Source organism: Channa argus, chromosome 1, assembly GCF_033026475.1.
Source record: "Channa argus isolate prfri chromosome 1, Channa argus male v1.0, whole genome shotgun sequence".
In the NCBI taxonomy this organism is placed as follows: Eukaryota; Metazoa; Chordata; class Actinopteri; order Anabantiformes; family Channidae; genus Channa; species Channa argus.
This window is the reverse complement of record NC_090197.1, coordinates 17,086,296-17,113,434: the sequence shown is the minus strand read 5'-3', so window position 1 is coordinate 17,113,434 and position 27,139 is coordinate 17,086,296. Positions and strand designations below refer to the sequence as shown.

The following is a 27,139-nucleotide window of genomic DNA, read 5'->3' as shown; positions in this document are numbered from 1 at the left end:
CACCAACTCTGTTCCGGCCTGACCTCTGAGTGCCTGTGGGAGATTAAAAAATCTATACAGTCCAATAAATAATTACCATGTTAATATTCTTTTTACTTCCTCTGAATTAAAAACCAATATTAAATCCAACTGTAATTTCAACACTACATTGTGCATAATTCTACTGAGCATTTTAAATTGGTATCCCTATTAGGGTGTTTTGCATTTGTGTTCTTAAATAAGGTAAACTACAGGTTTAATAAAGTAATAATAAGACATGGATAATGCCGTATGCCCTAATGTCCCGTTTTGAATTGAATGAGCCTATTGGGGTTTTATAATTGTTTTCCGCCATCTAGTGGACGTTACTTACCAGTACATTTTAGGAATTTAAATGTTTTATTGTTTGTTTTTAATATATTAAAACACGGTGGTGAATAAAAGTTGATTCTGTAGTATATTACATTTACACTTTCTAGAATAATATCACTAACATAGTTTTTTGGACTGTTCACTGTTTAAGGTGGAACTTTTGTTAGCGCGGAGTGTTTTTACTACAACCACATTCACAGCAGCACCACAACTTAAACTCCCAAGATGGCAGCCCCCTTAATCGAAACATGTCATGTAGCTTGTTGTGCAAATAGGACACCACATGTTGTTTCTTGGAGTCGTGGAGGGACTATTGCTTTTGGGACATGCAACTCTGTGGCTCTGTACGACCCAAAGGTTGTAAAATCGGTTTTAATGCCTCTCTGTGAAGTTATCGGCCGTTGTTAGTCGTCACAGCTAACGATATCCAAGTATCCCATAACAGCAGAAAGCGAATATTTTGTTTGTTATTTTTAATAAACAGTTTTGTTGTTATTTCAGGAGAGAAGAGTTGTCGCTGTGCTGAACGGGCACACGGGCAGGGTGAATACAGTTCAGTGGGCTCACAGAGGGGACTGTGGTGACTGTGGTGAGTGTGGAGAGGGTCAAAATGATTGATAGAGCTCTAAAACATTTGGCTGTGATCTATGTGCGAGTGGACGCGACATGTTTTGAAGGTCTATCAATTCATGTTGGAATGGCTGATGTAATAACTGGTTTTAACGAGTGGTCTTCGGTGTGGGGTTGTGTTCAATCTTTTTGGCGTATGAACATGCTATAAAAGCCACTCTCACTGGGAGGAGGTTTCACAAAATCTTTCACAAACACTGCAACGGTCTGTTTCCATTCAGCCCAGCTGAGCTCGGGCTCTGGTGTTGAACAATGATCCTGGCTGACAGTCAGTGTTCTAGTTCATCCCAGTCAAGATACTCCACAACAAACCCAGAAGAAAACTAATTCTCTTGGTAAACAGAAAGTCTTCTCCAAGTTATTGCCAGAAAGTTGTAAGACTTTGACTTCTCTCAAAATCTGATTGTCTGTGCTACCAATAAGGCTTTCTATAATTGTAACTAAATAGCATAGCACCAACCATAAAAACAGACCCAGGCTGCTTTTTGCAATATATGTTGTGTATGTTTACTGTGTTGTTTTCAGTTGTCACAGCGCCGGAGAATCATCTTGTCTCAGGAGGCTCAGACAATCGGCTTATCCTCTGGGCAGCTCGAAATGGGAAGGTAAGACACCTGATGCTTAAGAGAGTGTTTCTGACTGAAAAAGGGCAATGTGCTTCTATTTACAGTTTAAAATCTGCTCTGTCTTTTTCAGTTCAAACAGTCGGTCGAGTGTAAGGGTCATACTGGTCCAATTTGTTCTGTGGATGCCATCTATATGGAGGACTCAAAAGTCCTGGTGGCCTCCTCAGCATCTGACAGCACAGTCAGACTGTGGCTCTGCAGTGAAGCAGAAGAAGGTAAGAGACTCCATAATATTGGCAAATACATTTCACAGTCTTTCTGTCTTCTTGTGTTGCAGTATTTTGGTTGTTGTAACAATTTTGTAATGGGTGCAAATGATCAGTGTATTTACAGTAAGAATTGTGGTTAAGAGAAGATAAACTTTTATTCGTCCCACAGTGAGGACATTTCTGTTACCGCAGCAGAAAAAATGTGCAAATGTACAGCAAGATTTTCTGTATAAGATTAAAAAAAAAAAAAAGATTGGTGGTTTAAGATGTGTTTGTTATCATTTTTGCCTGTGACCCTTTAGTGTGAAGTAACTTGAGAGACCTCCTTCACAATATTTCATTTTAGGTGCATGGAGAAGTAAAACTACAGGATCGCCTGAGAAAGAATATATATATATTAGAGAAAAGTCATACAAACAGACACATCCCTTTAGGGGTTCAGATCTTCAAGTTTAGTAACCAGTGTAAAATATATTCAGTATTTTGAGAAAAGAAAACAATACTTAGAATGTTGGGACAAAACTAGTAATTTTCCACTAGATGCAATGAAATTTAAAGTCATTATTTTGTTACCTGGGCTTCTGTGAGGCAGTTAGCTGCCCTCTAGTGGCCGCTAATGGGCATGACAGTGTTTACAAGCAACGTCGTCTATCTTAGCTCTGCACTATTGAAGTACTGTCTAGGGTGCATCACATCTATGATAGTGGATTTGTTTTTCACTTGATAATACACTTTCTCAGTTGACAGAGCACCCAATATCTGACAAAGTGAAATGCCATATGTACTTTTGGAAAGACATGACTGAATATGACAAATGTGTAATCTCATTTGTCAGTTTGCTGTTGTAGATTGACAGAAATACAGCAGCTGTGTTTAATTGTAAAATTGTTTTAATTTCAGAGTTGGATATCAATGGTGCCCTAAGCTGTCAACCAAAACTACTTTCTGCTTTCAAACTGTCGCCCATAACAGCTGTCCCTTTGTTTCACCTGTCAGTGAAGATGAACACTGATGCTTCTTGACAGTCATGGAGAATCAAAATGTGTGCATGAAGACTGGGCTTAACCTTGGATCTTTTTTCCTAAATAAAAATATTAAATATGTTATGTAGTAGCCTGTATGTAAATTGAGTCTTGTTTTCAAGTACAACCTTGTTCACACAAAAGTCCAAAGCCACCCATTATACCCATCTAACATACTAATTTGAACTGTCACTTATAGTATATCATGAAGTTTAATTCCATGTACACATGTTCCTCAGCTGAGTGCCTCCATACCTTATCACCTGGCAGTGGATACATGTTGGATGTGTCTCTGGCACTGTTGCCAGGCAGCAGCGGTAAGCCTATGCGCCTAACATTCCTCCTCACAGTCACATACACGTTTTTTTTTCCTCTTATGTTACCGGTGACCCCTGCTTAAGTACCTGTAACTGAATGCAACATTACAAGGCAGTTTGTTTTTTGTGTCAATTCACCAGTTTTATCCTTCATTCTTTCTCTTCACCTCACTCCTGTTTATAATATGTAGTCTGTCTGAAAACCTAAACCTTGTTTGTCACAGTTCCCATACTGGCCTGTGGGGGTGATGACTCTCAAGTGCATCTGTATGTGAACTATAATGAAAAGGTAAGCTCATATATTATACTAACTGAGGGGTATCCCTGTCTTGAAATCTCTGCCAGTGCTTTTATTAAAATGTCTAAGTTTTAAATTGCTCTACAACAGCTGCAGAAAGCTATGTCACTGCAAGGACATGAAGACTGGGTTCGTGGAGTGGAGTGGGCATCCACAGGTTAGTGCTACTGTTTGTGGCAATGTTAGTGGTGGCGTCAATTAGTAAAGTAAAATTTTGTACAATTGTATACACGTGAGATAAATTCTCATTGCTTAATTGTTCATAGTAAGGTGGAGTTTGTCTTAGGAGCCTCAGAGGCTTGTGTTTGTGGTTTTCCTATTATTTTTGGTATATGTAAGACAAAGCTGCTTCAAAAGTGTTCAGACTCTTCAGTAGGAGTTAATCACATTTCTCGACCAATTTGAATAAAAAGGCAAACAACCCACTTTGATGTTTTTAGTTAGTAAAAAGCCAGTAAGCAAAGAGAAAAAAAAAACAGTTTTTCTGGCTCCATATAACATAACAAAATCTGTACTATGCATTGTATGTCTGGCCTTTTACCTGGTTATTTTCAGTCCAGCTTCACCAACCAATGTGCTATCCATAGCACTGTGATAGCACATGCCAGTGCATGGGTCCAGTCCAGGCTCTATTAATTGTGTAACCCTCTTCAAGAGCACTTCATTATAGCCCTGTTCTGACTGTGAAACAGCTATTTCATCTCTTTAACCAGCCCTCTCCACCAGTGTCTCCTACCCACTCACAGTCTATGATTTACACTACACTGCCAAACTACGAGCCAGCAGAGAGACAGGGAGAAGTTTGTTTATATGAAATATGTCTATAGGGATGTCAAACCCCTCTCTCCACTGCAAAGTATTTAAATATATCATTCTGCTATTTTATGAGTCGGCAGATGGCAAATTGCCGGAACGTGTTTTCTGTTTTTGTGGTTCTATCTTAAATCTATTTTGAGAATCATGTTTTTTCTGTCTTTACTAGCTTCAGCGGGTTATTTCGTATAAATCAGGCCCTATGGAAAAAAAGACTGTGTGTCTACAGAATTAACTTATGCAATTTACATTAAAAACAAGACCTTTTTTAAAATTTACATTTCTAAGAATGTATTTCCTAAGGGTAAATATTTTTGGGCCAACTTTCAAATACGGTGATACATAAAAATAGACAGGCTCAAAAATGTCACTAGTGCAAGTAGCAAAACAAATCGACATCATCATTATCATCAGTGTCATTATGCCATGATTGACAAACTATAATGGTCTTTCTCTCTCCCAACATTCAGGAGGCTTTAAGGGGTGGCATCAGAAGATTTTTTTCTTTTTTCCTTTTTCTTTTATTTGTCAGTCTTGCCAGAGACAAAACTGGGCCACTGGCAATGGGATTAAACCTGAAACACATAATGTGAGAGACGGGGACACTCACGGATAGTGGCATGTGCTTTATTTACCACCTGTCTGTGTATATTTGGCCCTGCAGTCCTGCTGTCTTACTGGCTAAATCACAGTCACGAACAATGTTCTTTTATGCCCTGATTACAGCTCACACTGATAACTGACCAAAACAGGAATTGAATAAGTGTAGACATGTTGGCTGACGCTGTAATGCTATAATGCAATAATGCAATAATTCCAGTAACTTGGGATTCAGAAGTTAGACATTGATATAAATTATGCTGTGTTAGGCTGAGCATGTTAGTACAGCTTGGCTCAACTTTCAAAGAAACCCAAAAATTAAGTAATGCAGGTTTAAAGTTGAATCCACATTAAATATACTGAAAACTAAACTTCATATGTCTGTTCTTGATTTTCTCTTGTACAATTATGAGAAGATCAACATTTCATGTTTACTTTAAAGTTCATAACACGCATACACATTATTTCCCCAAAGTGCCACAGGAGAATGAAGCATACAAAGTCAGTTTGGATAAATTGAGTGATAATGTGGTGTAAAGGTTGACAGAAAATGCCATTCAGTTGGCCAGTTTTTCAAGTTCTCTCTCTGATTTATTCAGGTGGGGAGCTGTTATTAGCCAGCTGTTCACAGGACTGTCTCATCAGAGTGTGGAGGCTGTGTGCCAAGTCTGGGACAGACGCCCGCACGCAGGATGATCACACCATCATCAAAATGAAAGAGGATGTTTTTGAAGTGAAGGAGAAAGGTGAGCAGGTCACGCTGGCTTGATTATGAAAAGGCTGCTAATTAACCAAATGAGTAGACACATTTTTTGATGGTTTAATGGCACATTGTGGTTACCAACCTCCATCAGGCATGTGCACAGTCCAGCCACAACCTGTGTTTTTTAATGCTCCGTGGACAGGTCAGGGGTGATGCAGGTAACACTTGGCTTCTCTGTTCTCCTGATACAGATGTGTCGTCAGTGTTTGCTGTATCTCTTGAGACGGTCCTGGCAGGGCATGAGAACTGGGTCTATGGAGTCCACTGGCAGCCTCCTTTCTATAAAGGTACTGTGAAAGTCAGGGAAGGGGTGGTCACAGATGTATTCCAGTCTAACATTCATTATTTTTTTTTAGCTAAGTGGCAGTGTCTTGCTTTGATTGAACCCTTTCTTTCAGAATCACTTACTTATTCCATTGTCTTACAGTGATATTGAAAATATTTGTCCAGCTACTTCTTGTCTCTATCCTGAACTCCTCCCTTCTCCCTGTCTCCTGATTTTTAACTGATACTAAATACAACCACAGTTGTTGCAAGGAGAAGCACTAGATGGATACATTTAAAAAAAATGTATTATATCAGAGCAAACACTAACTTTAACTACAGATTTTTATTTATTTAGCAAAAACTGTTAATGGAGTGGCTGCTCAGTGGTGTTGTATAAAAATGATGATCTGTGGTTGAAGTCATGGGCCTTCTTTGGCATGACCATAGTAGCAAGCCTACGCCTGACTGACCAGATGGCCGGGCTGCAAACATGGCTTCTCCAGTTAGGCAACTTTGCAGACATTCCTTGTCTTAGAGTCCTCAGGCAAAAATTCAAGAGTTTGGGAAACAATGGTTGGGAAACAATGCTTCCTAACCATAAAAAAAACAAGGTTTTGACATCTCCACCTCCGCCAAAAATGGATTTAATATACAGTATATGAGGCAGTATATGAGAGGTAATTAGATGTTTACATTACTTGTGCATTTTAGAAAACACTTGTCTTGTTTGTGATTGGACAGTTGTTTTGACTGTTGTGCTGTGAGCCAAATGATTTTCGAACCACACACACTTCTCTCACCCATGACAGTTGTTTTGACAACATCAACTGCTTCTGTGCCTACCTCAGTGCCTGGCCAAAATCTTTTATACAATACAAACTTGGCAAAATACACACATTGTTCAAGTCACAGTATATAGCTAAGTGTTGTTATTAGCATTTTTATTCAGGATTCATTTAACATACTCAGGCATTTACCTTGGGACTTTCCTTTGCAAGCCTAGCAGGCCCCCTGAATTCATCACTGAATTTTCTGTGCATAATGCTACCTTCAGTGTCCATCTATCAGGTGTTTTTAACACTGTTATTTAGAAAAGCCAAGACCAAACTGTGACAGAGAATAGAAAAAACACATGGGTGTAAGACATTATTGGCTTAATTAGTTCTCAAGGGAAAGGCTAGTGGATGCGCTAAATCCTCTGTTTAAACACTGGTAGCCTTAAAAGCTTATTACATCAAGATCACTTCACTCCCATCCCAGCTTTTGTGTGCATCACACTTCATTGTGTTTAGATGCTTCATATCAATAAAGCTGTACAATATAAGTACAGAGGTAGGCGCAATCATTTTTCTTAATAATAAGATCACATGTTATCTATTAATTATTTTTTTCATGATTACAAACAATAGGTTTATTGCTATGAAGAACATAATATAGTAATTATAAAATGAGAAAACAGCAAATAAAGTATATAATAAAAGCCTTAATAAAATTATTAGAATAGTGGTTCTACAGGTAAATCTAAGGGGCTTTAAGAATACTAAAAAACAAATTATGCAATTTTATTCTATTTCCTAATCTTCAATTAATTTATTTAAATGTGAAATATTGGGTAGTTGTACTCTTGCAGACCCCATATTACTCAAATAAAATAACATAATAGAAAGAAAGAAACATCGCTACATAATATTTAAACTGTGACAAGAAGTGTGGGGCATTTGCTTCCGAATACAACTACAATAATTAACTGTTCTCAATTGATAATTACTGACAGCATTTGCTGTTCCTGTATAGATCTGTGTCACTTTGTCTCCCCTTGTAGATGGCAAGCTGCAACAGCCTCTCAGTCTGCTCTCTGCATCCATGGACAAAACCATGATCCTCTGGGCTCCTGAGGAGGGATCTGGAGTCTGGGTAGAGCAGGTGAGTGCTGACTGGAATGCAGTCACGTTATCAGTCACTGTCTGAAGAGGGCACAGAGTTTGCACACATATCCACACATGCCCACACAGCAGTTTCCCATTCAGTAGCTCTTGACATGTTTCGGAGCTCAGGCTTTCCCCCAGTATCCTCTCTGCTGCTGTCAGTGCCACTGTGTCAGTTCCTACTCTCCCTGACATTGAGGTGTCAGGAATAGAAGTGATAGACAGTGATGAAGAGGCGCAGAGCACGCTGCACCACTGTGAGTTTAGACAAGCCAAGGTTGTCCTCCCCAATCTTCCCTTCTATCACTCACTCACACTGAACCCCCTCTATTAAAGCCCATTCCTCAACATGGGGAATTGCCCATAAAAGAGACATGACATGCTGTGCACGACTGTGCACTGTGCACCGCCTTTCTTTTGTTATAATTATTTTTTACCTCTGTGGTCTCTTTACCTTTCACTTTCCTCTCCTGCTTTTTTCATTTTCTGTTATCTTCCTTTTCTTTTTTTTTTCTTCTGTTTGATCATTTGAAATGATCTGTCTCCTCCTTTCCCCCTCTCCCCTGCACTTTGTTTCTCAGATCCCAACAGCTGCTGTTGTACCAGAATGGGGCTAAATTTAACACAAGTGTGGATGGCAAAGAAAAAGCATTTATTTTGCCCATCTGCCTCACAGCTTTTTTCCAGATATGACTAACAAATTCTCAGGTGGCTCAGTAGTACTTCAGAGTACCGCTCCACATATCTGAAACAATACAGAAACAGTTACCCTTGGGCACAATTGCAGAAATATCACAAACGATGAAGACATGCTCAAACATGTAGATACCCTACATTGTGTCCCACAAATAACACACACACATCCCATTCCCACAGAAATGGCTCACCTCACCCTGGTGTATAGTGTGATTACACTCTAGGTTGATGAGACAGATTCTACACTCGATCGGTGCCATTTTTGCGCCTTTGATCTCATCATTCATATCCAGACTGGCGTGCAACAAAGACCACAGGCAGGGGCAACCATGAAAATCTTGACTTTCTTCTCTGACAAAGGGGCGATGATTAGCCCCTGAAGCCAGCGCTGATGTCACATATTCTTCTCAGTATGATTAGACAGAGTTGGTCAGTGGGAAAGAAAAGCAGTAGTGGGTGTTTGAAATATCAAGTCCTGTGCGGCCAATCTACAGCTCATGGCTTTTTCTCTCAATGTAAAAAAATAAATAAAATACCCCCTCTACCTGAAATTTCCTTTTTTTTTTAAGTGCATTGTATATGCATTTACAGTGCACCATTTCTCCTCCGTCTATTTCAGGTCTTTCTAACCTGTTTTCTTTTCAAAAGACAGCAAAATCCTTTGAACTGACAGATTTCCTGCCTATAAAGGAGGCTTAACCTCTGAAGCTCACATACAGAGACGCACACACACAAACACGAATGCAACAATGAAACTTCACAGAAATTAACAGTTTATTCATTTAGTTTCTATCTTTACACGTTAAACGGAATTAAAGGCCCTGTGGTCCCTTTTGAGGGTTTTCTGTAACCTGAATAGGCCTCACAAAAGGCTTTACTATTAGACATTGAAGTTTTTGGCAGAGCAGATTCCACAGCGCTAAATGACCAGCCATGTATGTCTTAATTAGCTGAGTTTTACAAAGAAGTGCTCCACTTTTTCACGCAGATTAGAGTAATTGGTGAGATTTAATGGAGAGCAGGGTTAGCAGTGGGGTGGCCAGAGCCCACTGCTGTCTAAGGCACATCTTACTAACGAGACACGCTGGTAATTAACATCTTAGACTGACCACAGCGGGCCACCACAACGCCCGGAGCGGCTGTCAGTTTGGGTGAGTGTTTGTGTGTTTTAGAGAGAACCTACCAATAGACCTCAGCTTGTGCACTCTCCTGAAGTTACATTTTAGCGATATCAAGACAATTCACTATAACTAAAATGAGTAAATATTTCTAAATAATCTGTGTGCGTGTGCAGATAACTGCAAATATTGGATGGTAAGGATGGTTTGAATGTGTGTTTTATGTAATTCTGAAATTAGAAGAAATATGTCTGCTCTAAAAAAAGAAAATTCAGAAGTTATTAAAATAAGCTAAGATGTGCACAGATTTTTTTCTGCTTGTCTTTTTGGTGGTTTGGCCTTTTGCCTTGACAAACAAGACATTTCGAGAAGTCACTATGGGCTCCGAGACATTATTCCCAATTTTTTCTAATGTTTTGACATTTTTGTTATTCGTGGTTTTGTGTATACACAGAAATACAAAAACACAAAGATGTGTGTATGAAAGAACAATTGGCTATTGAAAGTAAACAAAAGCACGGAAAGGAAGAAAAGACTCCTTTTATTTTCAATTCTTCAAGAATTAAAAATCACATACACCAAGGAGCATTAATTCCTTTTCTTGATTATTTCCACAGACTTGACTAAAACAGCAAAATAGTTTCGAAACATCTTTAGAAGTAGGCTGTTTTTCTTAGTAATGGAAACCGTAATAGCCTAGCCTATTGTTTATTAGATGAATGAACAGTGGATTTACTGGTGTTTTGGATGCAGGACCATCACTTTTTATCAGCTAAACTGATGATTATTAAGAGAAATCTATAGCTCAAGAGATGTATAAAACAGTCCTTAGTTGCAGCCACTTTTAATGTTTTATATCTCAGATATAAGGAAAGGGAAGAGTTCATCACCTGGTCCATTTTCGCCAGAAAACCTAAAGAAAACCGTGTATATATTTTTCTGTCTTGGTAAACCTCAGCCAGTGCTCGTAACCCTATTCCTCTACCTACAGTATTGATATATGCCTTCACTTCTTTGCTGTCCTTGTTTGTTCCTCCCCCACTGGCCAGTGATAAGGCACGCCATGCATCTATATTGTTTCCTCTCATAAACAAGACAGATGAAGGCTTTTTGCCTCTGTGAGCTTTCGCGTGATTTACGGCAGGTTCTTATGTGCAGAATTTTAAAATCAATCTGCTTAATGTTGCATCTCTTTTTCTCTCTCAATCTCACAATCTATGTTTCTACCTGACTCTCTCTCTCTCCCGCGCTCTCTCTCTACATGGCTGGAGGATTGTGGCATTCAAAGTAAAGGCGTGCCTTTATCGCTGTCATTAGTTCCGCTGTGTTTCACCCCCCAGACTGGCATTATTTTGAAGGTCATTGATGACCAACGCAAGCTCACTAGCAGGACCGGATGATTGAGGACGCCACTGTACTGCCACATACAGTGGACAGATGTGGCAAAGTTATGTGCATCAGTTGCTTGTGTGTTTGTGTGAAACCTTATAGCCTGTTTGTAATGGATACACCCATGTTCACACATGTTTCTCCAGCAGTCTTCCCTGCCTCACTGCTGCTGCTGAATATTCTCTCACTTCCTGCTTTAAAAGAAGATAACAGCCTGAGCTGTGCATCTTCTCAGATTTGAATCATTCACACATGAATTTAGCAATTCTCCTATTTCCTCACGACCAACATACATATATCATTTAAGGTACAAGCTAATTAAAGATGGAAAAGATATACCATGGTCATATCTGGAAGCTCAGCACTCTCTATGGTTGATTTGGCTGCTATGGATTTTAATAGATCTCCCCTCTGGACCCAGTTTACCTCCAAGGCCTCAGGGCCTGATAAAGCTTTGAATTGTTTGAATTCCTCGTTGCAGCAGGATGTTGGCCTGGTCCACAGAATACTCTAAGACCTTGAGTGAATAGTGTTTCTTTGACTGGTTAAGTATTGAAGCATAAACCCTCAAGGATGAGTAGAAACACAAGATTTCCAACATAAGTATATATATAATTGTCTCTTGTTGCAGGGATGTAGACTTACATTCTGGCACTGTTCATTATTTGTTTTTCAGGGCTGAAGTGCACCTTTTCTTGAACAAGCTGTAGCTCATGGGTGGAAAAGCTATATATAGCTTAAACCAAGTATTTGTTTGTTCATTTTTAAAAATATTTCTAATTAATTTATTTCTGTCCCCATACTACACAGAATCGTACTTGTTATGCAAGCAACAAAAATCTTCTTTTTTCTTCTTTTCTTTTTTTTTTGCTGTAATTTCTTTTCCCTGTGGATGCTACTGCCAATAAAAGGATGAAATAATGCAGCTTTTATTGCTTGCATTTCTGTTTACTTGTAATCCTCACAGTAGTAATGTGATTTAGAATGACCATAGAGTTTAAACAAGTAAATGTTTCACTTGTCAGCCAACGTTTTTAGACAGTGATTTGTATCTTAACTAACAATGGCAAGATACTTAAGGTTTTTTTTTTTTTTCTAGCATAGTTCTGTCGCTAATAGGCAGCGGTTATAGACATTTCTAATGTGAGTTCAGTTTTCAGTAGAAGCTCAGATTCCATGGAGGTTCAACACTGTCTATGTGATCTTCTCTTTGAGCATGACACATGGGTCACAGCCTCCCACCCAAATCCAATTTACAAAAATCCGTCTGGTTTCTCAAGCGTTGCCATTTTTCATGATTATTTGTTTAATGTGATATGCTGAGCTGCAGCTTTCATTTTAAATTAGACAAATGTATTTGGTTAAAAAAAACAACAACAGTTTATTCAAGTCTAATAAGGCTTGTTTTGCATAATTTCTCATCTGACTTGCTGCTTAATTTGCTTGTTTTTTTTGTGTGTGTGTCTTTTTTATCCACCATTTTAAACACTGTTAGTTAATAAGTCATGGAGAGACTGAAGAAATTTGACAACCCCCACTCCCCATGTCCCTAATAAATCAGAGTCTTCAGCCTTTACACAAAACATAGAACATAATTCAACAGTATTTAAAAAATAACTTGATTTAGTGAGTTAACGTTTCTCCATATGGCAGCTGATACACAATTACCTTGTGTTTGGTTGCTTTCATCTTTCTCTGCAGCAAGTCAGCGAGTTGCACTTGCTGCAGAGTCAGCACGTCAAAGCACTTTCTAACACCCATCTAACATGAAAAGCCTTTGTTTTGAAAGGGCAGATGAGGTGACATTTTTCCATTTAATCTTTCACACCAGGTGCGTGTAGGGGAGGTTGGTGGCAACACTCTAGGTTTCTACGGCTGCCAGATGAGTCCAGATGGCTCAATGGTCGTTGCCCATGCTTTTCATGGAGCACTACATCTGTGGTGCAAGGACCAGAACAAAGAGGTAAGTCATGCCTTAGTTATATCTAAACTACAATGCCAGTATTTTCGAAGTTTAGTCGGTTACAATACATGTTTTTACTTGGAGATAACCTTGTATCTGAAATAGTAAAATGAAGTGTCAGTGCATTGCTACACAGTGTGTGACAGATGTTGGTTTCTATAATTAGTCTTATCGAGTCTCCTGTCACTCATTTTGACTGGCTTTGTCTTTGATGGTTGTCCTTGACAGTGAGCAGGGGTCTTAAGACCTAATGCGTGTTCAGAGAGATGCATTTCATTTGTGTCCATTTGGAAGGTGAACAACGCTAAAGTCCTTGATATGTAATACCGATCTTTCAAAAGAGGTCTACTTGGTAGACAAGCAACAACATCTACTGTAAAATATAAATAACCAATTGTGTGGTTGCCACATACGCTAGGTTTTGTGCTTAGCCACATGTGGCAAGGGTGATGGTCATTGGTAAGATAGAAATTATGTGGTTGAAACTTGTGAACTCACTTTTACAATGCTCTCTGCCCAGGGAGAGTGGAGGCCTGGGGTTGTGATATCAGGACATTTTAATGCAGTCCAGGACCTGAGCTGGGATCCTGAGGGCGAGTTCTTCATCAGTGTTGGCTCAGACCAGACAACCCGACTCTTTACTCCATGGAGGAAACGAGAAACACAGCAGGTAAAGGCTCTGAATCACTAATCATGTGAAATAGAACAGTAGCAGTAAATAAAACTAGCAGCGTTGTATGTGTATTGTTGGTGTCACCTTGTGAATTAAACAACATCTAATTATCTCACAGTAATTCATCCTATTAAAGCAATATTAGTACAATATAATTTACAATGTTCTAATACAACTAGAGATATTAGAAAAGTTACTCTGGTATAATACTTGAAATCAGTCTCTCCTACCTGGTTTATAAAGAGTATACTTTCAAAGTAATATATACATTAGAGGTCGAATTTCTTACACAACATGGTACATTTTAGAGGCATAGATATCTGAATGAACACAGCTGTCTGTGGTGTTTCTCTGAAATTAACTTGTAGTCTAAATGAAAAGCTTCCTGAATGCATTTCTTCATTCATGAGACAATGCAGCAAACAGAGTTCATGTTTGACTCATATAGCGTTAATGTGTTGACTGCTTTGCAACTCACATTGTTTTCCTCTGTATTTCGTATTGTCTTCTTTACTATGTAGTAAGCGTACCTCCTTTTACCACTGGCAAGTTGTGTTAACCTTTTGTGGGATGTAGTGAGTGCTTGATATATATTCCACTTTCTCTTGCCATTTGGCAAAACATGTTTAGACTGATTTGGATTTAATTTTAGTAGGCGATGACTAAATAATAAAGTGTTTTTTAGAGGTAATCATATATTTTTGAGGCAAGAACTCCAGGCTTACTTGGATTGATTAAATGCCCCTGGCAGAAATGCTGGATGTTTTTTGGATTTATGAGAGTAAAGGGCTACATAGACCATTAACGTAAGGTTCTGGTTTTCATTACATTATTCATTAGGTCATTTTGGATTATTGCCACTTCACGCTAGTACCACAGGAAATCCCAGCATTGTTGTTGAGCTGTTTCAGTTTCCCTGAACCAGAAAACTTTTCGCCTTTGGCAGAAAATGTTTTAAAGAGATGAATCAGTGTTGTGTTTGGCTTGGTTTCAGCCAACCAGTCCCACAACATCAAAGATATATAAAAACACTGTCACTTTCCCTGGTAGCCATATGTAACTGGAGGATCTAAGGATGTTCATGGTTAGATGAGCATCTTAATAAAAATCTTTCTACATTGCTTTTTCCCTGCAGGCAACCTGGCATGAAATCTCCCGACCACAGATCCACGGATATGACATGCAGTGTCTGGCCATGGTTGGAAGGTTTCAGTTTGTGTCTGGAGCTGACGAGAAGGTCCTGAGAGTGTTTCAAGCACCTCGCAATTTTGTGGAGAACTTTGCCAACATCTCGGGGACTTCAAAAGAAAAGCTGCTGACTTCTAGTGTGAGTGCCAAATTCAGTCACTATCTACAGTATAATTATATTTTCACTAAGTCTTTTCAGTGTATAGAAAGTCTAGGATGTCACATCACATGACGTCGTCTCATGAGTCACGTCACATAGGTCACATCTACAGTCTTTCCTTGATCAAGACCTCACCCCAACCTTCCCTCCCATGTCCTTCACACTTGTTTTCTAACAGTGAAACGTACTGAATGGAAAGCTCGCTCCCCTAAATACCCCGATTGCTTATTGATGTGTGTCTGTTCTTTCATTTTATTTGCTCTTTGGCAGGACTCTGCCAACCTTCCAGAAGGAGCCAGCACGCCTGCCTTGGGTCTGTCCAACAAGGCTATTTTTCAAGGTAAAATACTTACTCAGCTTTGAATTTGAGTGTGCCAGCTGCCTCAGACTGGGGCCAAGGTGCCTCAGACTGGGGCCAAGGTTCCTCCGATAATCCCTTTTGATGATTGGCGCAAAGCTGCACATTATTTCAATTTAGTCCAATTTAGTATTTCATTACATTTATTTAGTTAGATTGTAAAAATGTGGTTATAAAATTGAAGTGTTATTTTACAGGTGACCTTGACCAAAAAGCGAATGAGGATGAGGAGCATTTTAAAAGAATATCTGATCAATACCAGGAGTCTTACTTCCACCCACTCCACCTGACTGGTATGGCAAAGCTATATAAACAAACCCTTGATGTATTTCTCCTTTCTATAACATGGTAGTCATCTGAGTAAACTCACATTCAATTTAATCCTTCCTGATAAATTATTTTGGAGCCAAAATGCATTCACCTCCTTCTGTAGTCTGGTAGAGTAGCCTAATTCATATTCATCATTGCTCAGCGGCCGCAGCACACATTTAAGTCTTCCTGTCTGCCTGTCGCTGGATGTTCTTATAAGAGACAATGATATGCAGCTAGGCAGACAGTTAGTTATTACTCTCAGCTCTCGCCATGCTCCACTCCCACTGTGCCTGAGGTCTGCAGGAGGCCGATGGTATTACATCAGTGGTGGTGGGTGAAAGAGGAGAAAGAAGAAGTGACAGGAAGCAGCAAAGTGAGCAGAAGCAGAAAAATGCAGACGGGAAAATTACAGGTTCTTCTTACAAAATGAATCGGAAACAAATGGGAATCTGCAAAAAACAAAATCGGAAAAGTGATAATATAGATGGGTTTGGAAAATAATATTGAATTGATGTCTGAAGATGACAGAGGGAAATGAAAATACAAGAAACAAAAGGAAAACTAGAGAAATTGTAGGGAATGAACAGATGTGAAAGGCATGAGACTCACATGAAGATAATGTAGCACAGTGCTTTAAGCCCCTGGGCTAGAGGGTGTGAAGGGCTGTCATCAGCATGATTGAAGCCACTCCTTAATCTGCAATGCTAATTAGAAAGCGGCCTTATGTGATTGCAAAGTTTAAGTATCAATGACCCTGGGCCATGTAGGGACCAACCAAGTGAAGAGACTGTTGTTAAGAATGCATTTTTTGTTGTTTGATTGGCTTCTACAGGCAGGGAGATGAATGAAGAATTAGGCAAAATGGGAAGCTGAAAACCAATAAAAAAAATAAACAAAAAAAAGGAGTGTAGCTTTCCATTGCATGCAATGTGAAGGCAGCGCATGTTTGCGCAGAGCCAGCGGTGTGAGGAAGAGGATTGGCACCCAGCAAGGTTTGATGCCCCTCAAAGCCAGTAGCAGTTGAGAACGGAGAAATAAAGCTGCAGATGTTTCAAAATAGCTTTTATGGTGGAAAGCAGCAGGGTTGAAAATGTCATGCAAGTTAAATGCTAAAACAAGCTGTAAGTGAATGTGAGAGAACATTGTCTCAAGGCTGTCGATCGTGTTTTCAGTCTACGTGTACCTTTTAGCTTACCATCTTTCACACTTCCTGGTGCTTTAACTGTCTCTTTTCCACCTTTAACTTTACCGTAACACTGTCTGTCACATACACACATCCTTTCAGTCTTTGGGTTCACAGTGCATAGAATTAAAAGAGGAAAAATTGTAATAGATACTTGGCTGTAATCCTTATTTAATAAATTGAAAACTGCTTATATTTGAATTATAAAACAGCTCCTTCTTCCTAGCTTTGCAAATTAGTTATGTAGGGACTTTGAATTATGTGGTTAACTGTGTGTGTTTGCATGTGCGTGTGTGCAGAGCCCCCACCAGAGGATCATCTTCTCCAGAACACACTGTGGCCTGAGGTCCAGAAACTGTGAGTATTCAAATGTTTTCTTTAAACTGCACATCAAAATCCTCCCACTGCAAACACTATTCAGAATCTCCACAAAAAGACTTTAAAGTTTCCATGTTGCTCTTAATGAAACATTTAAAGGGTTTCTAGTATATGAAAACTAACAACTTCCTCATGTATTAATCAGCCAATCAGAACCCAGCTTCCTGCAAGCCCATGAGCCTCCTCTCCGGGCTGAATATATTGCCTTCATTTGTCGCCAATGTTAAATCCATTTACCAGTCAATCTGCCATAAACATGACATATGACACGGCCATTTATTCAAGGTGTAGACATCGTGTGTATTGAAGAGCATTTTTTCTACCTCCATTTGGCTTCACCCCCTTGAATCATTCAGTGCATAATAAAAACATTAAAATGAGTAAGTGGCCAAATTATTTTTGTGGCATAAATAATATTCCCAACGTCTGAGCCAAATTGCTGCAGCATTTGAAACCTTCCTGGCTAGGAAAGAATTTCTCTCTACTGAGTTGCTCAGGCTGTGATCTCACTTTGCTGATGTTTTAAAGCAACCAGGTGATCAGCAGCAAGCTAAAAGTAATTAGGCTGTGAGTGATTAGCTGGTGCATATTCATTGTTCATCTCTGTCAGCGGGAGAAGGACCAGTCATTGCAAATCAGTATTTTAATTTCACACTCTGTCTGTTTATTTACCTGTCAGCATGCAGTGATAGCTCGAGACTGCAAGCTTGTCGGTGGGCGCTTTGAAAAAAACAAGATACTTAATTTACTATCCAAATGACAGAGCTTTCTGTGTTGCCCGCCCTTCACATGTTCGTCTTTCAGGAGACCTTTGTGTTCTTCCACAAATTCAGCAGGCCTCCTTATGATTTATCTCTGTACGGTTGTCCTCCTCTGTCTCTTCCAGGTATGGTCACGGCTTTGAGATGTTTTGTCTCGCATCTGACAGCTCCAGGACAGTGGTGGCATCTGCATGCAAGGTCAGAGTGATAAGAGCAATGGCACAGAACATGTCCCTGTCTGGACTACATGACCCCCTCTGTAAAGGACATTAGATTAGAGAAGAGCTTCATGACATGTACATATTCACACACTAATACACACCAGCATGATTAGACAGCGCCGTACAGACAGACAGCAACGCCGCTTTTTTGTTTTTGTTGTACACTGAAGAGATTTGGTTAGAATTCAAAAGATTGATATGAAACAAAAGTTCATAACAGAATTTCAGCTATTGTTTGATAATACAGTAGTTACGCTCTGATACAGTTACCAAATTAGAACATTGAACCTTTTGTATCAGATGACACAAATCGAACAGACACTGTAATTTTACTTTAAAAGGTTTTTAAAAATGTAGGGTGTTGTAGAGTTGATAATGTCTTGGAAGGTTAAATTTCTTCTGTTTAAGTAAGTACATCAAGCCTGTGACTTATTGACATCAGCAAATTGTGGATTCTTCTTTTCTCTTCGTTCCCTTCCATTTTCTCTTCAGCACGTGAAATTCATGATCATTTGGCTTGAGGTTTCGTAATTTACTTAGCCAGTGTCTAGCTTTCACATTTTCCTTTATTGAGTTGGCAGCATGTTTTGAAATGTCTTGCTGCACAATGAAGCTCTTTAGCGCTCGAAAAGCTTTTATTATCAGTTTTGCTGACCCATTCTGTGTACAGTATTTTGCTCAGTACAGCAGTGGTTTCTTTCTTTTTAAGGACAAATCAGTGAGGTCACTTTGGTAACAAGAAACAACGGTCAGTCCAGTCACATGTTTTAATATGTTTGCATCCAACAAAAGCTGAATTTCAAAAGCTCATATCTATATTTTGATCTTGAATCTATACAACTTCAGTGTAAAACAAAGACAAATGAAATGATGAGGCCTTGATGTTCCAAAACTTTTAGAGTTGACTGTATCTGTGTTTTCAGTCCTCTTGTGGCACACACTCACTTTATTTGACATTGATTCTCTTTCCCCCTTCATCCGCCTTCTTACCCTGAATTTCTGCTGTTTTTTCCTTTCCTTTGTCATCCGTTTCTTCCATTTGTCGTGCCTCTTTTCCTCTTTGCCCTCACAATAATGTTCCCCATTATTTCCCTACAACAATCTATATCTTTCTATATTCTCTATTTCTCCACATCAAAAGAAGAAAGTAAGCAAGCTGTGTGTATATTAGTATTTTTCAAAACAGAACATACAAAATGTTTGATAAAGAAAATACAAAGAGGGAAATAGAAAACACAGACAGGATGGTGTTTACGGCGTGGAAGAATGATTCATAAGAAAGTACGTCACTTTTAGGATGCTCTTAATATATTTTGAAATGTGTGTTTTTTTCCAATGATAACCCAACCTAAACTGTCTTTTCAGGCGTCTAAAGCAGAGCATGCAGCAGTGCTGTTGTGGAGCTCAAATACATGGCGTCAGCTGCAAACACTGCCGTGCCACTCCCTCACTGTCACCCAGATGGCCTTTTCACCTGACGCACAACTTCTTTTGGCTGTTTCTCGTGATCGCACCTGGTCTTTGTGGAGACGGAACTTCCCAACACATGAAAGTCCAGGTGAGAACGGAGAGAAGAGTGGTACACATTAAAAAATTGTATTGCTGAGTTTTGCATTGTTGAATAAGATGCGATAACTGCTCCTCATGCTGCTTAGAAAATAAATTACGATGAATTAAAAATGTGTTTGAGTAAATTGCAAGAAAAAAGGACCATATTGGAGCCTCACTGGCAGACAGCACCAGCTTTTCTAATTCAAATTAATTAAAATAAGGTAAACCCACTGAGCAGATCCAAATCAAATTCCAAGTCAAGCTGGCCTGATTTGAAGGACTCTCCTAATTGTTACTGCCTAGAGCCAAACAAGTAGTGTGATGACTGAGACTATTCCAAAAAAAACCTAAAAAATTATTCATTATTTATTTGTTTTTAAATTTAAATAGATTTGTGTGCATATTTATGTAAAGACGTACATCTACTACACTCCACTCCACAATACTTTGGGTGGTAGATGCAGCAGTGTGTGTGTCTATCCAATGTGTGTATGAAGGCTTTCACATAAACACTAACTATACAAAATAAAATAGATGTCTTAATATTTAACTCAGCCTTATTTGCTGCCAGAGGAGCTGTCAGTGTAGCAAAGTTGCAACGGATTGCGATAACTCATCAAATCTATGTTAACGTGCAAGTCATGTCAGGATCAAGGGATCTTACAGTTGAGTGGAAATGTTTTCATCCCCTTGCTTTAAAAAGACAGAGTGAAACAAAGAATGTTTCAGCTAGTACAAGTGTTCCTTCGTCATCAATAGTAACATAATGGTCAAGGAGTGTATAAAAAGGAAGTTATACTAAAATAATGACTCACAAACTTTAACAAACACAATAATTCTAGCCGGAGCCTATGCGTTATGGTATAGACGAGCTCAGCTCCTGGTTTAATTCCACCTGCCAAACAGCACTAGATTAGTCCATTAAAATCCAGGCAGCCTAAAGTTAATGCTGAGTCCTAGGTGAATCACACAACTCTCGCTGTCAGAGGTGGATGGAAGAAGGACAAGCTGCAGGTGTCGTTCCAAATTTTAAAGTGCTGCTTGTGTCCTTATCAGGCTATTGTAAAAGAGTCAAAAAGGGAACCACTGTCAAAATGTCACAAGCCTCCTGTTCTGTTTAATGCTTTAGATGTTCTTAATGCCCCAAGGACTGCTTGTGTGGAACCTTCCCCAGAATCATGTGAAAAGTTTTTTGTGAATAATGTTAAGGGTCTCATATCACCACCTGACCCATCAGTATCTGTAACTTTTTGCCATATTGAGCTTGAGATTGTATATGTCCAATTGAAGGACTTTTTAGCGGAAAACACCATTCTTGAGGTTTTATATTCGGGCTTTAAATATTTTCACAGCATTGAGTCGCCACTACTGAGAGTTTTTAATTAGATCTTCCTAGCTACAGATGCTGGGGACTGTATTGTGCTGCTGAATTACAAAGGTTTGATTTCTCGATTACAGCAATGGGTAGGCATCCGTGGCACTGCTCTAGAGTGGTTTAGGTCATACTTTGCAGGGAGAACATTTTGCATAAAAATGGATAATGTTCATTTCTCTTCTTGTATGGGGTCCTGCAGGACTCAGATCTTAGCCTCTGCTTTTTCCTCTCTATCTGCTGGTCCATGTTTCAATTCTTAGACAGCAGAATTGTCCTTTCCACTCTTATGCAGACGACACCCAGATATATGTTCCACTGAAACAGAACGACGTCTATTCCATAAGCTCACTGATGGAGTGTCTTGAGCAATTAAAAGACTGAACCTTAACCCTTGTAGATCTGGGCCTTTTGAGACAATTTGTTCAAACTACTATCACAAATTTGGGTATTTTGATGGACATTGGTTTTGGCTTTGACAGATAGGTTAGTGCAGTGGTAAAAGCCAGCTTCTTTCACTTAAGACAATTGGCAAAAGTTAAATCATATTTGTCAAAAAAAGCACAGTAATCCTTGCTTTTGTCTCAACTCGGCTGGATTACTGTAATTACTGTAATTCTCTCACTTGTCCTGGTCCCGTCTTCACCTGGTACAAAATGCAGCTGCACTTTTTTTAACCAGAACACAGAAGAGCGAGCATATTACCTCTGTTTTAGCTTCGCTGCACTGGCTGCCTGTCCATCTTAGACTTCATTTTAAAATAATTTTATTTGTTTTTATATCCTTAAATGGTCTTGCCCCATCCTACCTCTTTGAGCTGCTAATATGTGCACTCAGGTCAGCTGACCACACGGCGGAGGCTCGGGGAAGATGGGGCTTTTGCTGTTGCAGCCCCTAATTTGTGTAATGCACTGCCTTTGCAACTTACACAGGCCTCTACACCGTCTATTTTTAAATCAAAGCTCACTTTTCGACCCTGGCTCTTGACCCAGTATGAGTAGTTGATTGTACTATTTTATTGTATTTTATTCCTTTAATCTTTATTTATATATATATATATATATATATATATATATATATATATATATATATATATATATATATATATATATATATATATATATATATATATATATTGGTCAGTCTTTGCTGTTTTTTAAAAAATAAAGTTGGCTTGGCTTGGATCGATTAAACATAAGAAGTGATGCTCAAAAAAGTACTGGCAACAGTGTTTTAAAAACTGATTTAGTGAAGCTGTGGTTTAGGAACCCAGCACAGGGCAGAATGGTGGTAAATTGTTGTCCTCCAGTTACTCTGGTTTCCTCCAAAGTCCAAAGCATGCATGTTAGGTTAATTGGTGAATCTAAAATTGTAAATGTGAGTGCGAATGTTTGTATTGTCTGTGTATGTCTCTCTGGGGCCCCGTAATGGACTGGTGACCTTTCCAGGGCAGCTGGGATACGCTCCAGTCCCCCGCAGACCAAATAGGATAATCGTTGACAGATGATGGATGGATGGATATTTGTGACTATGGTGAAGATCAGACCAAATTTCATCACCTATTTATGTTGAAAACTAGGAAATACAAATTCCTTGTGATTATATATAAAACTATCAATGCTGGAAACAAATTTATAGAATTGTGCAGCCCTTGTTTGAAGAAAGACAGACATAAGGTGTGGCCTGGCTTGGCCTTTTAGTTTGATTTCAGCTGCAGACACAACACCTGAATTCTTGACATATTGCCAATATCTAAAAACCTCTCTTGTAGCACTCTCTATAATTAATTTTGTCTGTTTGTTGAACCTTTGCACTCCTTGCAACTTAACATATTGCTGGTGAAATGAATATTTAGACATAAAGATTTGAAATTAAGGGAGGGAGTAACCATCCCTGGGCCTAAACACTCCGGTGGACTCAGTGTAAGTAGGGAGCCTCATTATAGTTTGAGCCTACTATTTGCGTTTGTAACACACTTGATAGGGTGTTACATCACCTTTTTTGAAAACCACTACAAACTGTTTCTGGCCTTGACTTTGTTTTGCCTTTCCAGTCTTAGTCTGCACATGTCAGTGTGGTACCAAATTCTCCTCATAAAATAATTTATCTTATGTACTGTCTCATCAGTAGCAGTTATTTTTTTCTATTTCTTTTTTCTGTTTCTATTTTAAACTTTAATGCTTATTTTTTGTCCTACTATAATTTTTAATAGTTGCTAATTTAAAATCTTACAGACTAGGGTTGAGGACTTACGTACTTACATTTACGTGAGGATTCTGTTAAACGTAGTTTGATAAAATCGACTTATTCTTTGAACATAGCAAATACCTTTGTCTCGTGTCCTCGGGCAAGACACCTGACCTCAGTGTTCCTGATGTTCATGTTTCTCTGTCTGTTTGGACTAAATCTAAACCTTCTAGAGCAACAAAGTTAAAATCTGAAACAAACAAGATGCTATGGAATCAGTACTTCTGTTGGCCAATGCCTTGAGTCCAGACAGAAAAAGTAGGATCTGTGTATCAGCATTCTCCATTTATCTCCTGCAGGGCACCTGGTGTAAACAACAGCGTGCTACTGGAGAGTTTGTTTATATGAGAGAATCTCAGTGCCTTGATTCTGACAAATTGCCCAATCCTGCATACAAGGTGAGCAGAACACGACATTTAAGCTCAAAGGATTACCTCCCCCTTGCTCCTGGTAAGACTTCTCCTGGCTGCTCAGGATGGTCTTAATGGGCACTGACAGAGGCTAACCAGTCCTGCACTCCTGTTTGTCTGTATGCTGGGCTGCAACGAGGCAGGAAGGCATGTTTGAGAAACGGGAGGGGAGGGAGTGGAGTGTTTTGGGGAGGACGGAGTCCCGTCTGTTCTGGTTGGCTGCTGAATCACTCAAGGTGATTGTGAAGAGCACATACGCACACAGTCTCACAGTCCAGACCAGGGAAGGTTAAATGGAGTCAGGGCTGATCAAACAAGCCAAGTTGCTCTATCCTCACCTTTTCTCTTCTCCTGCTTGTTTTGTCTCACCATCTCTTCCTCCCTTTGTCTTCATGCCCCTCATGAGTCAAGCACCTAAGCATCTTCATTAGGAAGACACTGGTAACTTTCTCTCCTCTTTGTTTTTTATTTGTGTCTAATCTGTGTAGCCATTCTTGTATGCTCCTCTTTTAGCAACTTCAAGTGTTTTTGTGACTTTTCTCCATTCTTTTTTTACTTTGTCTTTCTCTGGTCCAAAATCCCTAGGTGGTTCAGACTGGGCAGCCTCTTGCCCCTCATGGTCGTCAAATGAGTGTGTTAATGGAAGGAGGTTGAGGTGTAACACCAGTGTGTCCCACACAACATGTCTTCAAATAAGTTTGTGTGCATTTCGCAAAGGAAGAGTGCTTTAAGCACACAGACAGACACGACACGGTGGTTAACTCAGACTTTCTGGCGACACCGTGGGTTTACAACTTTGTGGACATGCTGGCTCTCTTATTGTGTGTGCGTGTATGAGGGCCATTGGAGAGCAGCACTACTGCGGACGCACAGACAGGCAGCTGCCAGCAGCATACAAACAAGCTCTCTGTGGAAAACCAATCTGGGGCCTGAAATGACTTAGGCTGGGGAAATAAACAGCAGCAGGTCATAAAGCAAAACTGACTTGAAATGGAGGGCTGGAATGAGCTCCTCTGTCTTGTTCTGTTGTTTAGTTGTCGCTCGGCAGAGGCTTCTTTACTCCAGAGCTGTGAGGCAGTGTTTTAGACATGCTGATGTCATGCTATAATAATAATGACAAGTTTCGAGAATACAGCATGTATGTTGTGTTGTTGTCCGATATGACAAAACATATGTAGTGTTAGTGCTGATGTAAGAGTTGGAAGTCATGATTTATACTAGCTGGTATAATAGCTGTTCTTGTTTGTGTTTTTCTGCAGAGCCGCAGTTTTCACTGCACGCACACACAGGGAAGGACACAGCTATACACAGCCGAATCATCTGGTCATGTGACTGGAGCCCAGACAGCAAATATTTTGTGACATCCAGTCGGGACAAGAAGGTCATATGCTTTATTTGTTCATTAAAAATACTATCAGGCTTCAGTTTCAAGGTGATAAAATGATAATGATAAGAAAACTGATGAAGTGATGACATCCATTTTTTAATATGCCGTTCAAATGTGTGTGTGTGTGTGTGTGTGTGTGTGTGTGTGTTTGTGTGTGTGTGTGTGTCTGCAGGTAATAGTCTGGGGCCCATGCAGATTAGAGGACTCTGGAGACCTGCTGTTTCCACCTGATATTAGACCCTTTTCTTCTGTCTTGGATGTCGGTGATGCTGCTACTGCTGTGGCTTTCTGCCCTGTACTTTGCTCTGATAACAGGTACACATATATGTACACATACATTGAATCTTATATTTATAAACCATTTTAAAAGCTGATTTATTTTTCAGAAACTAGAATTACCCTATATATATATGTTTCTGTCCTTTAAAACCTTGTAAGATTCTCAACTGAGGGCAGTTTTAAGTAATACAACATGATTTTTAGGGGGGCAGTTATGCTGCTAATGCTAGGTCATCATAACATACTTTATAAAAGACTGTTTGGATGTCACAATAACTTTAACCCATAAGGGGTTGGTAAAACAAAGTTAATAGCAGTCCACACAGTGAAGATGGGTTGAGAAAATGTAACCTACTGACTAAAATGCCTCAGAACAGCCACACCTAGAATTATAAGAGAGCATTTTAAGCTCATACGTGGTGCTGATATAAATAAATATTAATCTATTAACAAAAAAGCATAGACCCACATATTTAAAAAATATTTTAAAGCCCTAGCTAAAACATTTAAGTCTTGTTAGTAATAGAATAAAATTTAACTCAAGTGTCAAGTGTGTTTTGATAATTAAAGTATAGAAATTCTGTGTGCGTGCGTTCGTGTGTTCTGGTGCCTTCCACAGCTACCTGCTCGCAGTTGGCTTGGAGTCCGGTAGAATCCTGCTGTACAGGTGGAGCCCTGGCCAGGAGCCTGCTGGAGGAAATGACTGGAGCAGCTGTGGAGAAACAGACACTTCGTATCCTTCCAACACATAGACACACATAAACAGACACACAGTTCATGTGAAGTTCTTTAGATGCAACTTTGAAAGACCTCCAGTCACCACTGGCACTACGTGTAAATGTCAGTCTGTAGCTGCAACAGTATTTTGGCTTCATTTTTGCTGCTTAGAGGCAGAAGCTTTTTCTGTCATGGATAAAAAGCGCAGGAGTCTGTTGGAGTCGAATTGGCAACTTTTTGTCTTTAGAGCATATAATGGATATTTTTTCCAATACTGACATTTTTTGCATGAAAGAATTTGGGGGTAATTATTCTAAAGTCTAATAACATCCAGAACAGTATTGTGTTGCCTCCTTACATCCTGTCCTTTTGCAGACAAAGCCATGCTTTGGCAGTCAAGAGGCTTCGCTGGAGGCCGAGGGCTGGCCGAGCAGGTCGAGATCACAACAAGAAAGATGGACAGACTGACGGAAAGCGTGAAATCAAGGAGGAGAGCTCCTGGGTCCAGCTTGCCAGTGCCAGTGCTGACCACTCTGTCAAAATCTTCAACATCAACAAACAGGCTCTTTAGCACCACCAACACAGACACTATTACGTCTCTCACACGCAGAGAGACTGAAGGCCACAGGCTTGACTTGGGCAGCAAGGCCACAGCTGCTTGCTGGCAAACCATTCACTCCCTGTGACAGCCAGTTAAGTCATGGGTCAGTCGCAGGACAGACCGACAACACACATGCCCCGCAGTCTGTCTGCACACTGCTGAATACATTTGATGGGTGGAAACATGATGACCTTAGAGTGGCATGTTTACTTAGACACCATAAAGTGTTTTAGATTCAGAAACGGGCATGCTGTGGGATTTTCATAGAGACCAAATATTTGGACAGGATATTCAAGTGAATATTTATATGGGGAATTGTATTATTACAGTAATAAAGGAAGATGACTGTCCTTT

General features: G+C 39.5%; 1 protein-coding gene across 2 annotated transcripts; it reads left to right on the top strand.

Moving 5' to 3' along the window:
- Positions 1 to 542: 542 nt before the first annotated feature.
- On the top strand, positions 543 to 27,139 carry elp2 (elongator acetyltransferase complex subunit 2). 2 transcript variants are annotated; one of them, XM_067503028.1, is made up of 22 exons: positions 543 to 708; positions 853 to 940; positions 1,516 to 1,586; positions 1,678 to 1,822; positions 3,078 to 3,155; positions 3,380 to 3,444; positions 3,544 to 3,610; positions 5,466 to 5,612; positions 5,821 to 5,916; positions 7,719 to 7,819; positions 12,856 to 12,987; positions 13,508 to 13,657; positions 14,796 to 14,987; positions 15,279 to 15,348; positions 15,564 to 15,659; positions 17,161 to 17,218; positions 18,126 to 18,198; positions 19,587 to 19,779; positions 25,061 to 25,182; positions 25,361 to 25,503; positions 26,087 to 26,200; positions 26,560 to 27,139. In XM_067503028.1, the coding sequence occupies exons 1-22, from the start codon at positions 577 to 579 to the stop codon at positions 26,753 to 26,755; spliced, it is 2,529 nt and encodes an 842-aa protein (XP_067359129.1). In that variant the 5' UTR covers positions 543 to 576; the 3' UTR covers positions 26,756 to 27,139. The 2 variants fall into 2 exon arrangements, with proteins under 2 accessions (XP_067359129.1, XP_067359120.1); XM_067503019.1 differs by having other exon boundaries at positions 544 to 708; positions 1,507 to 1,586.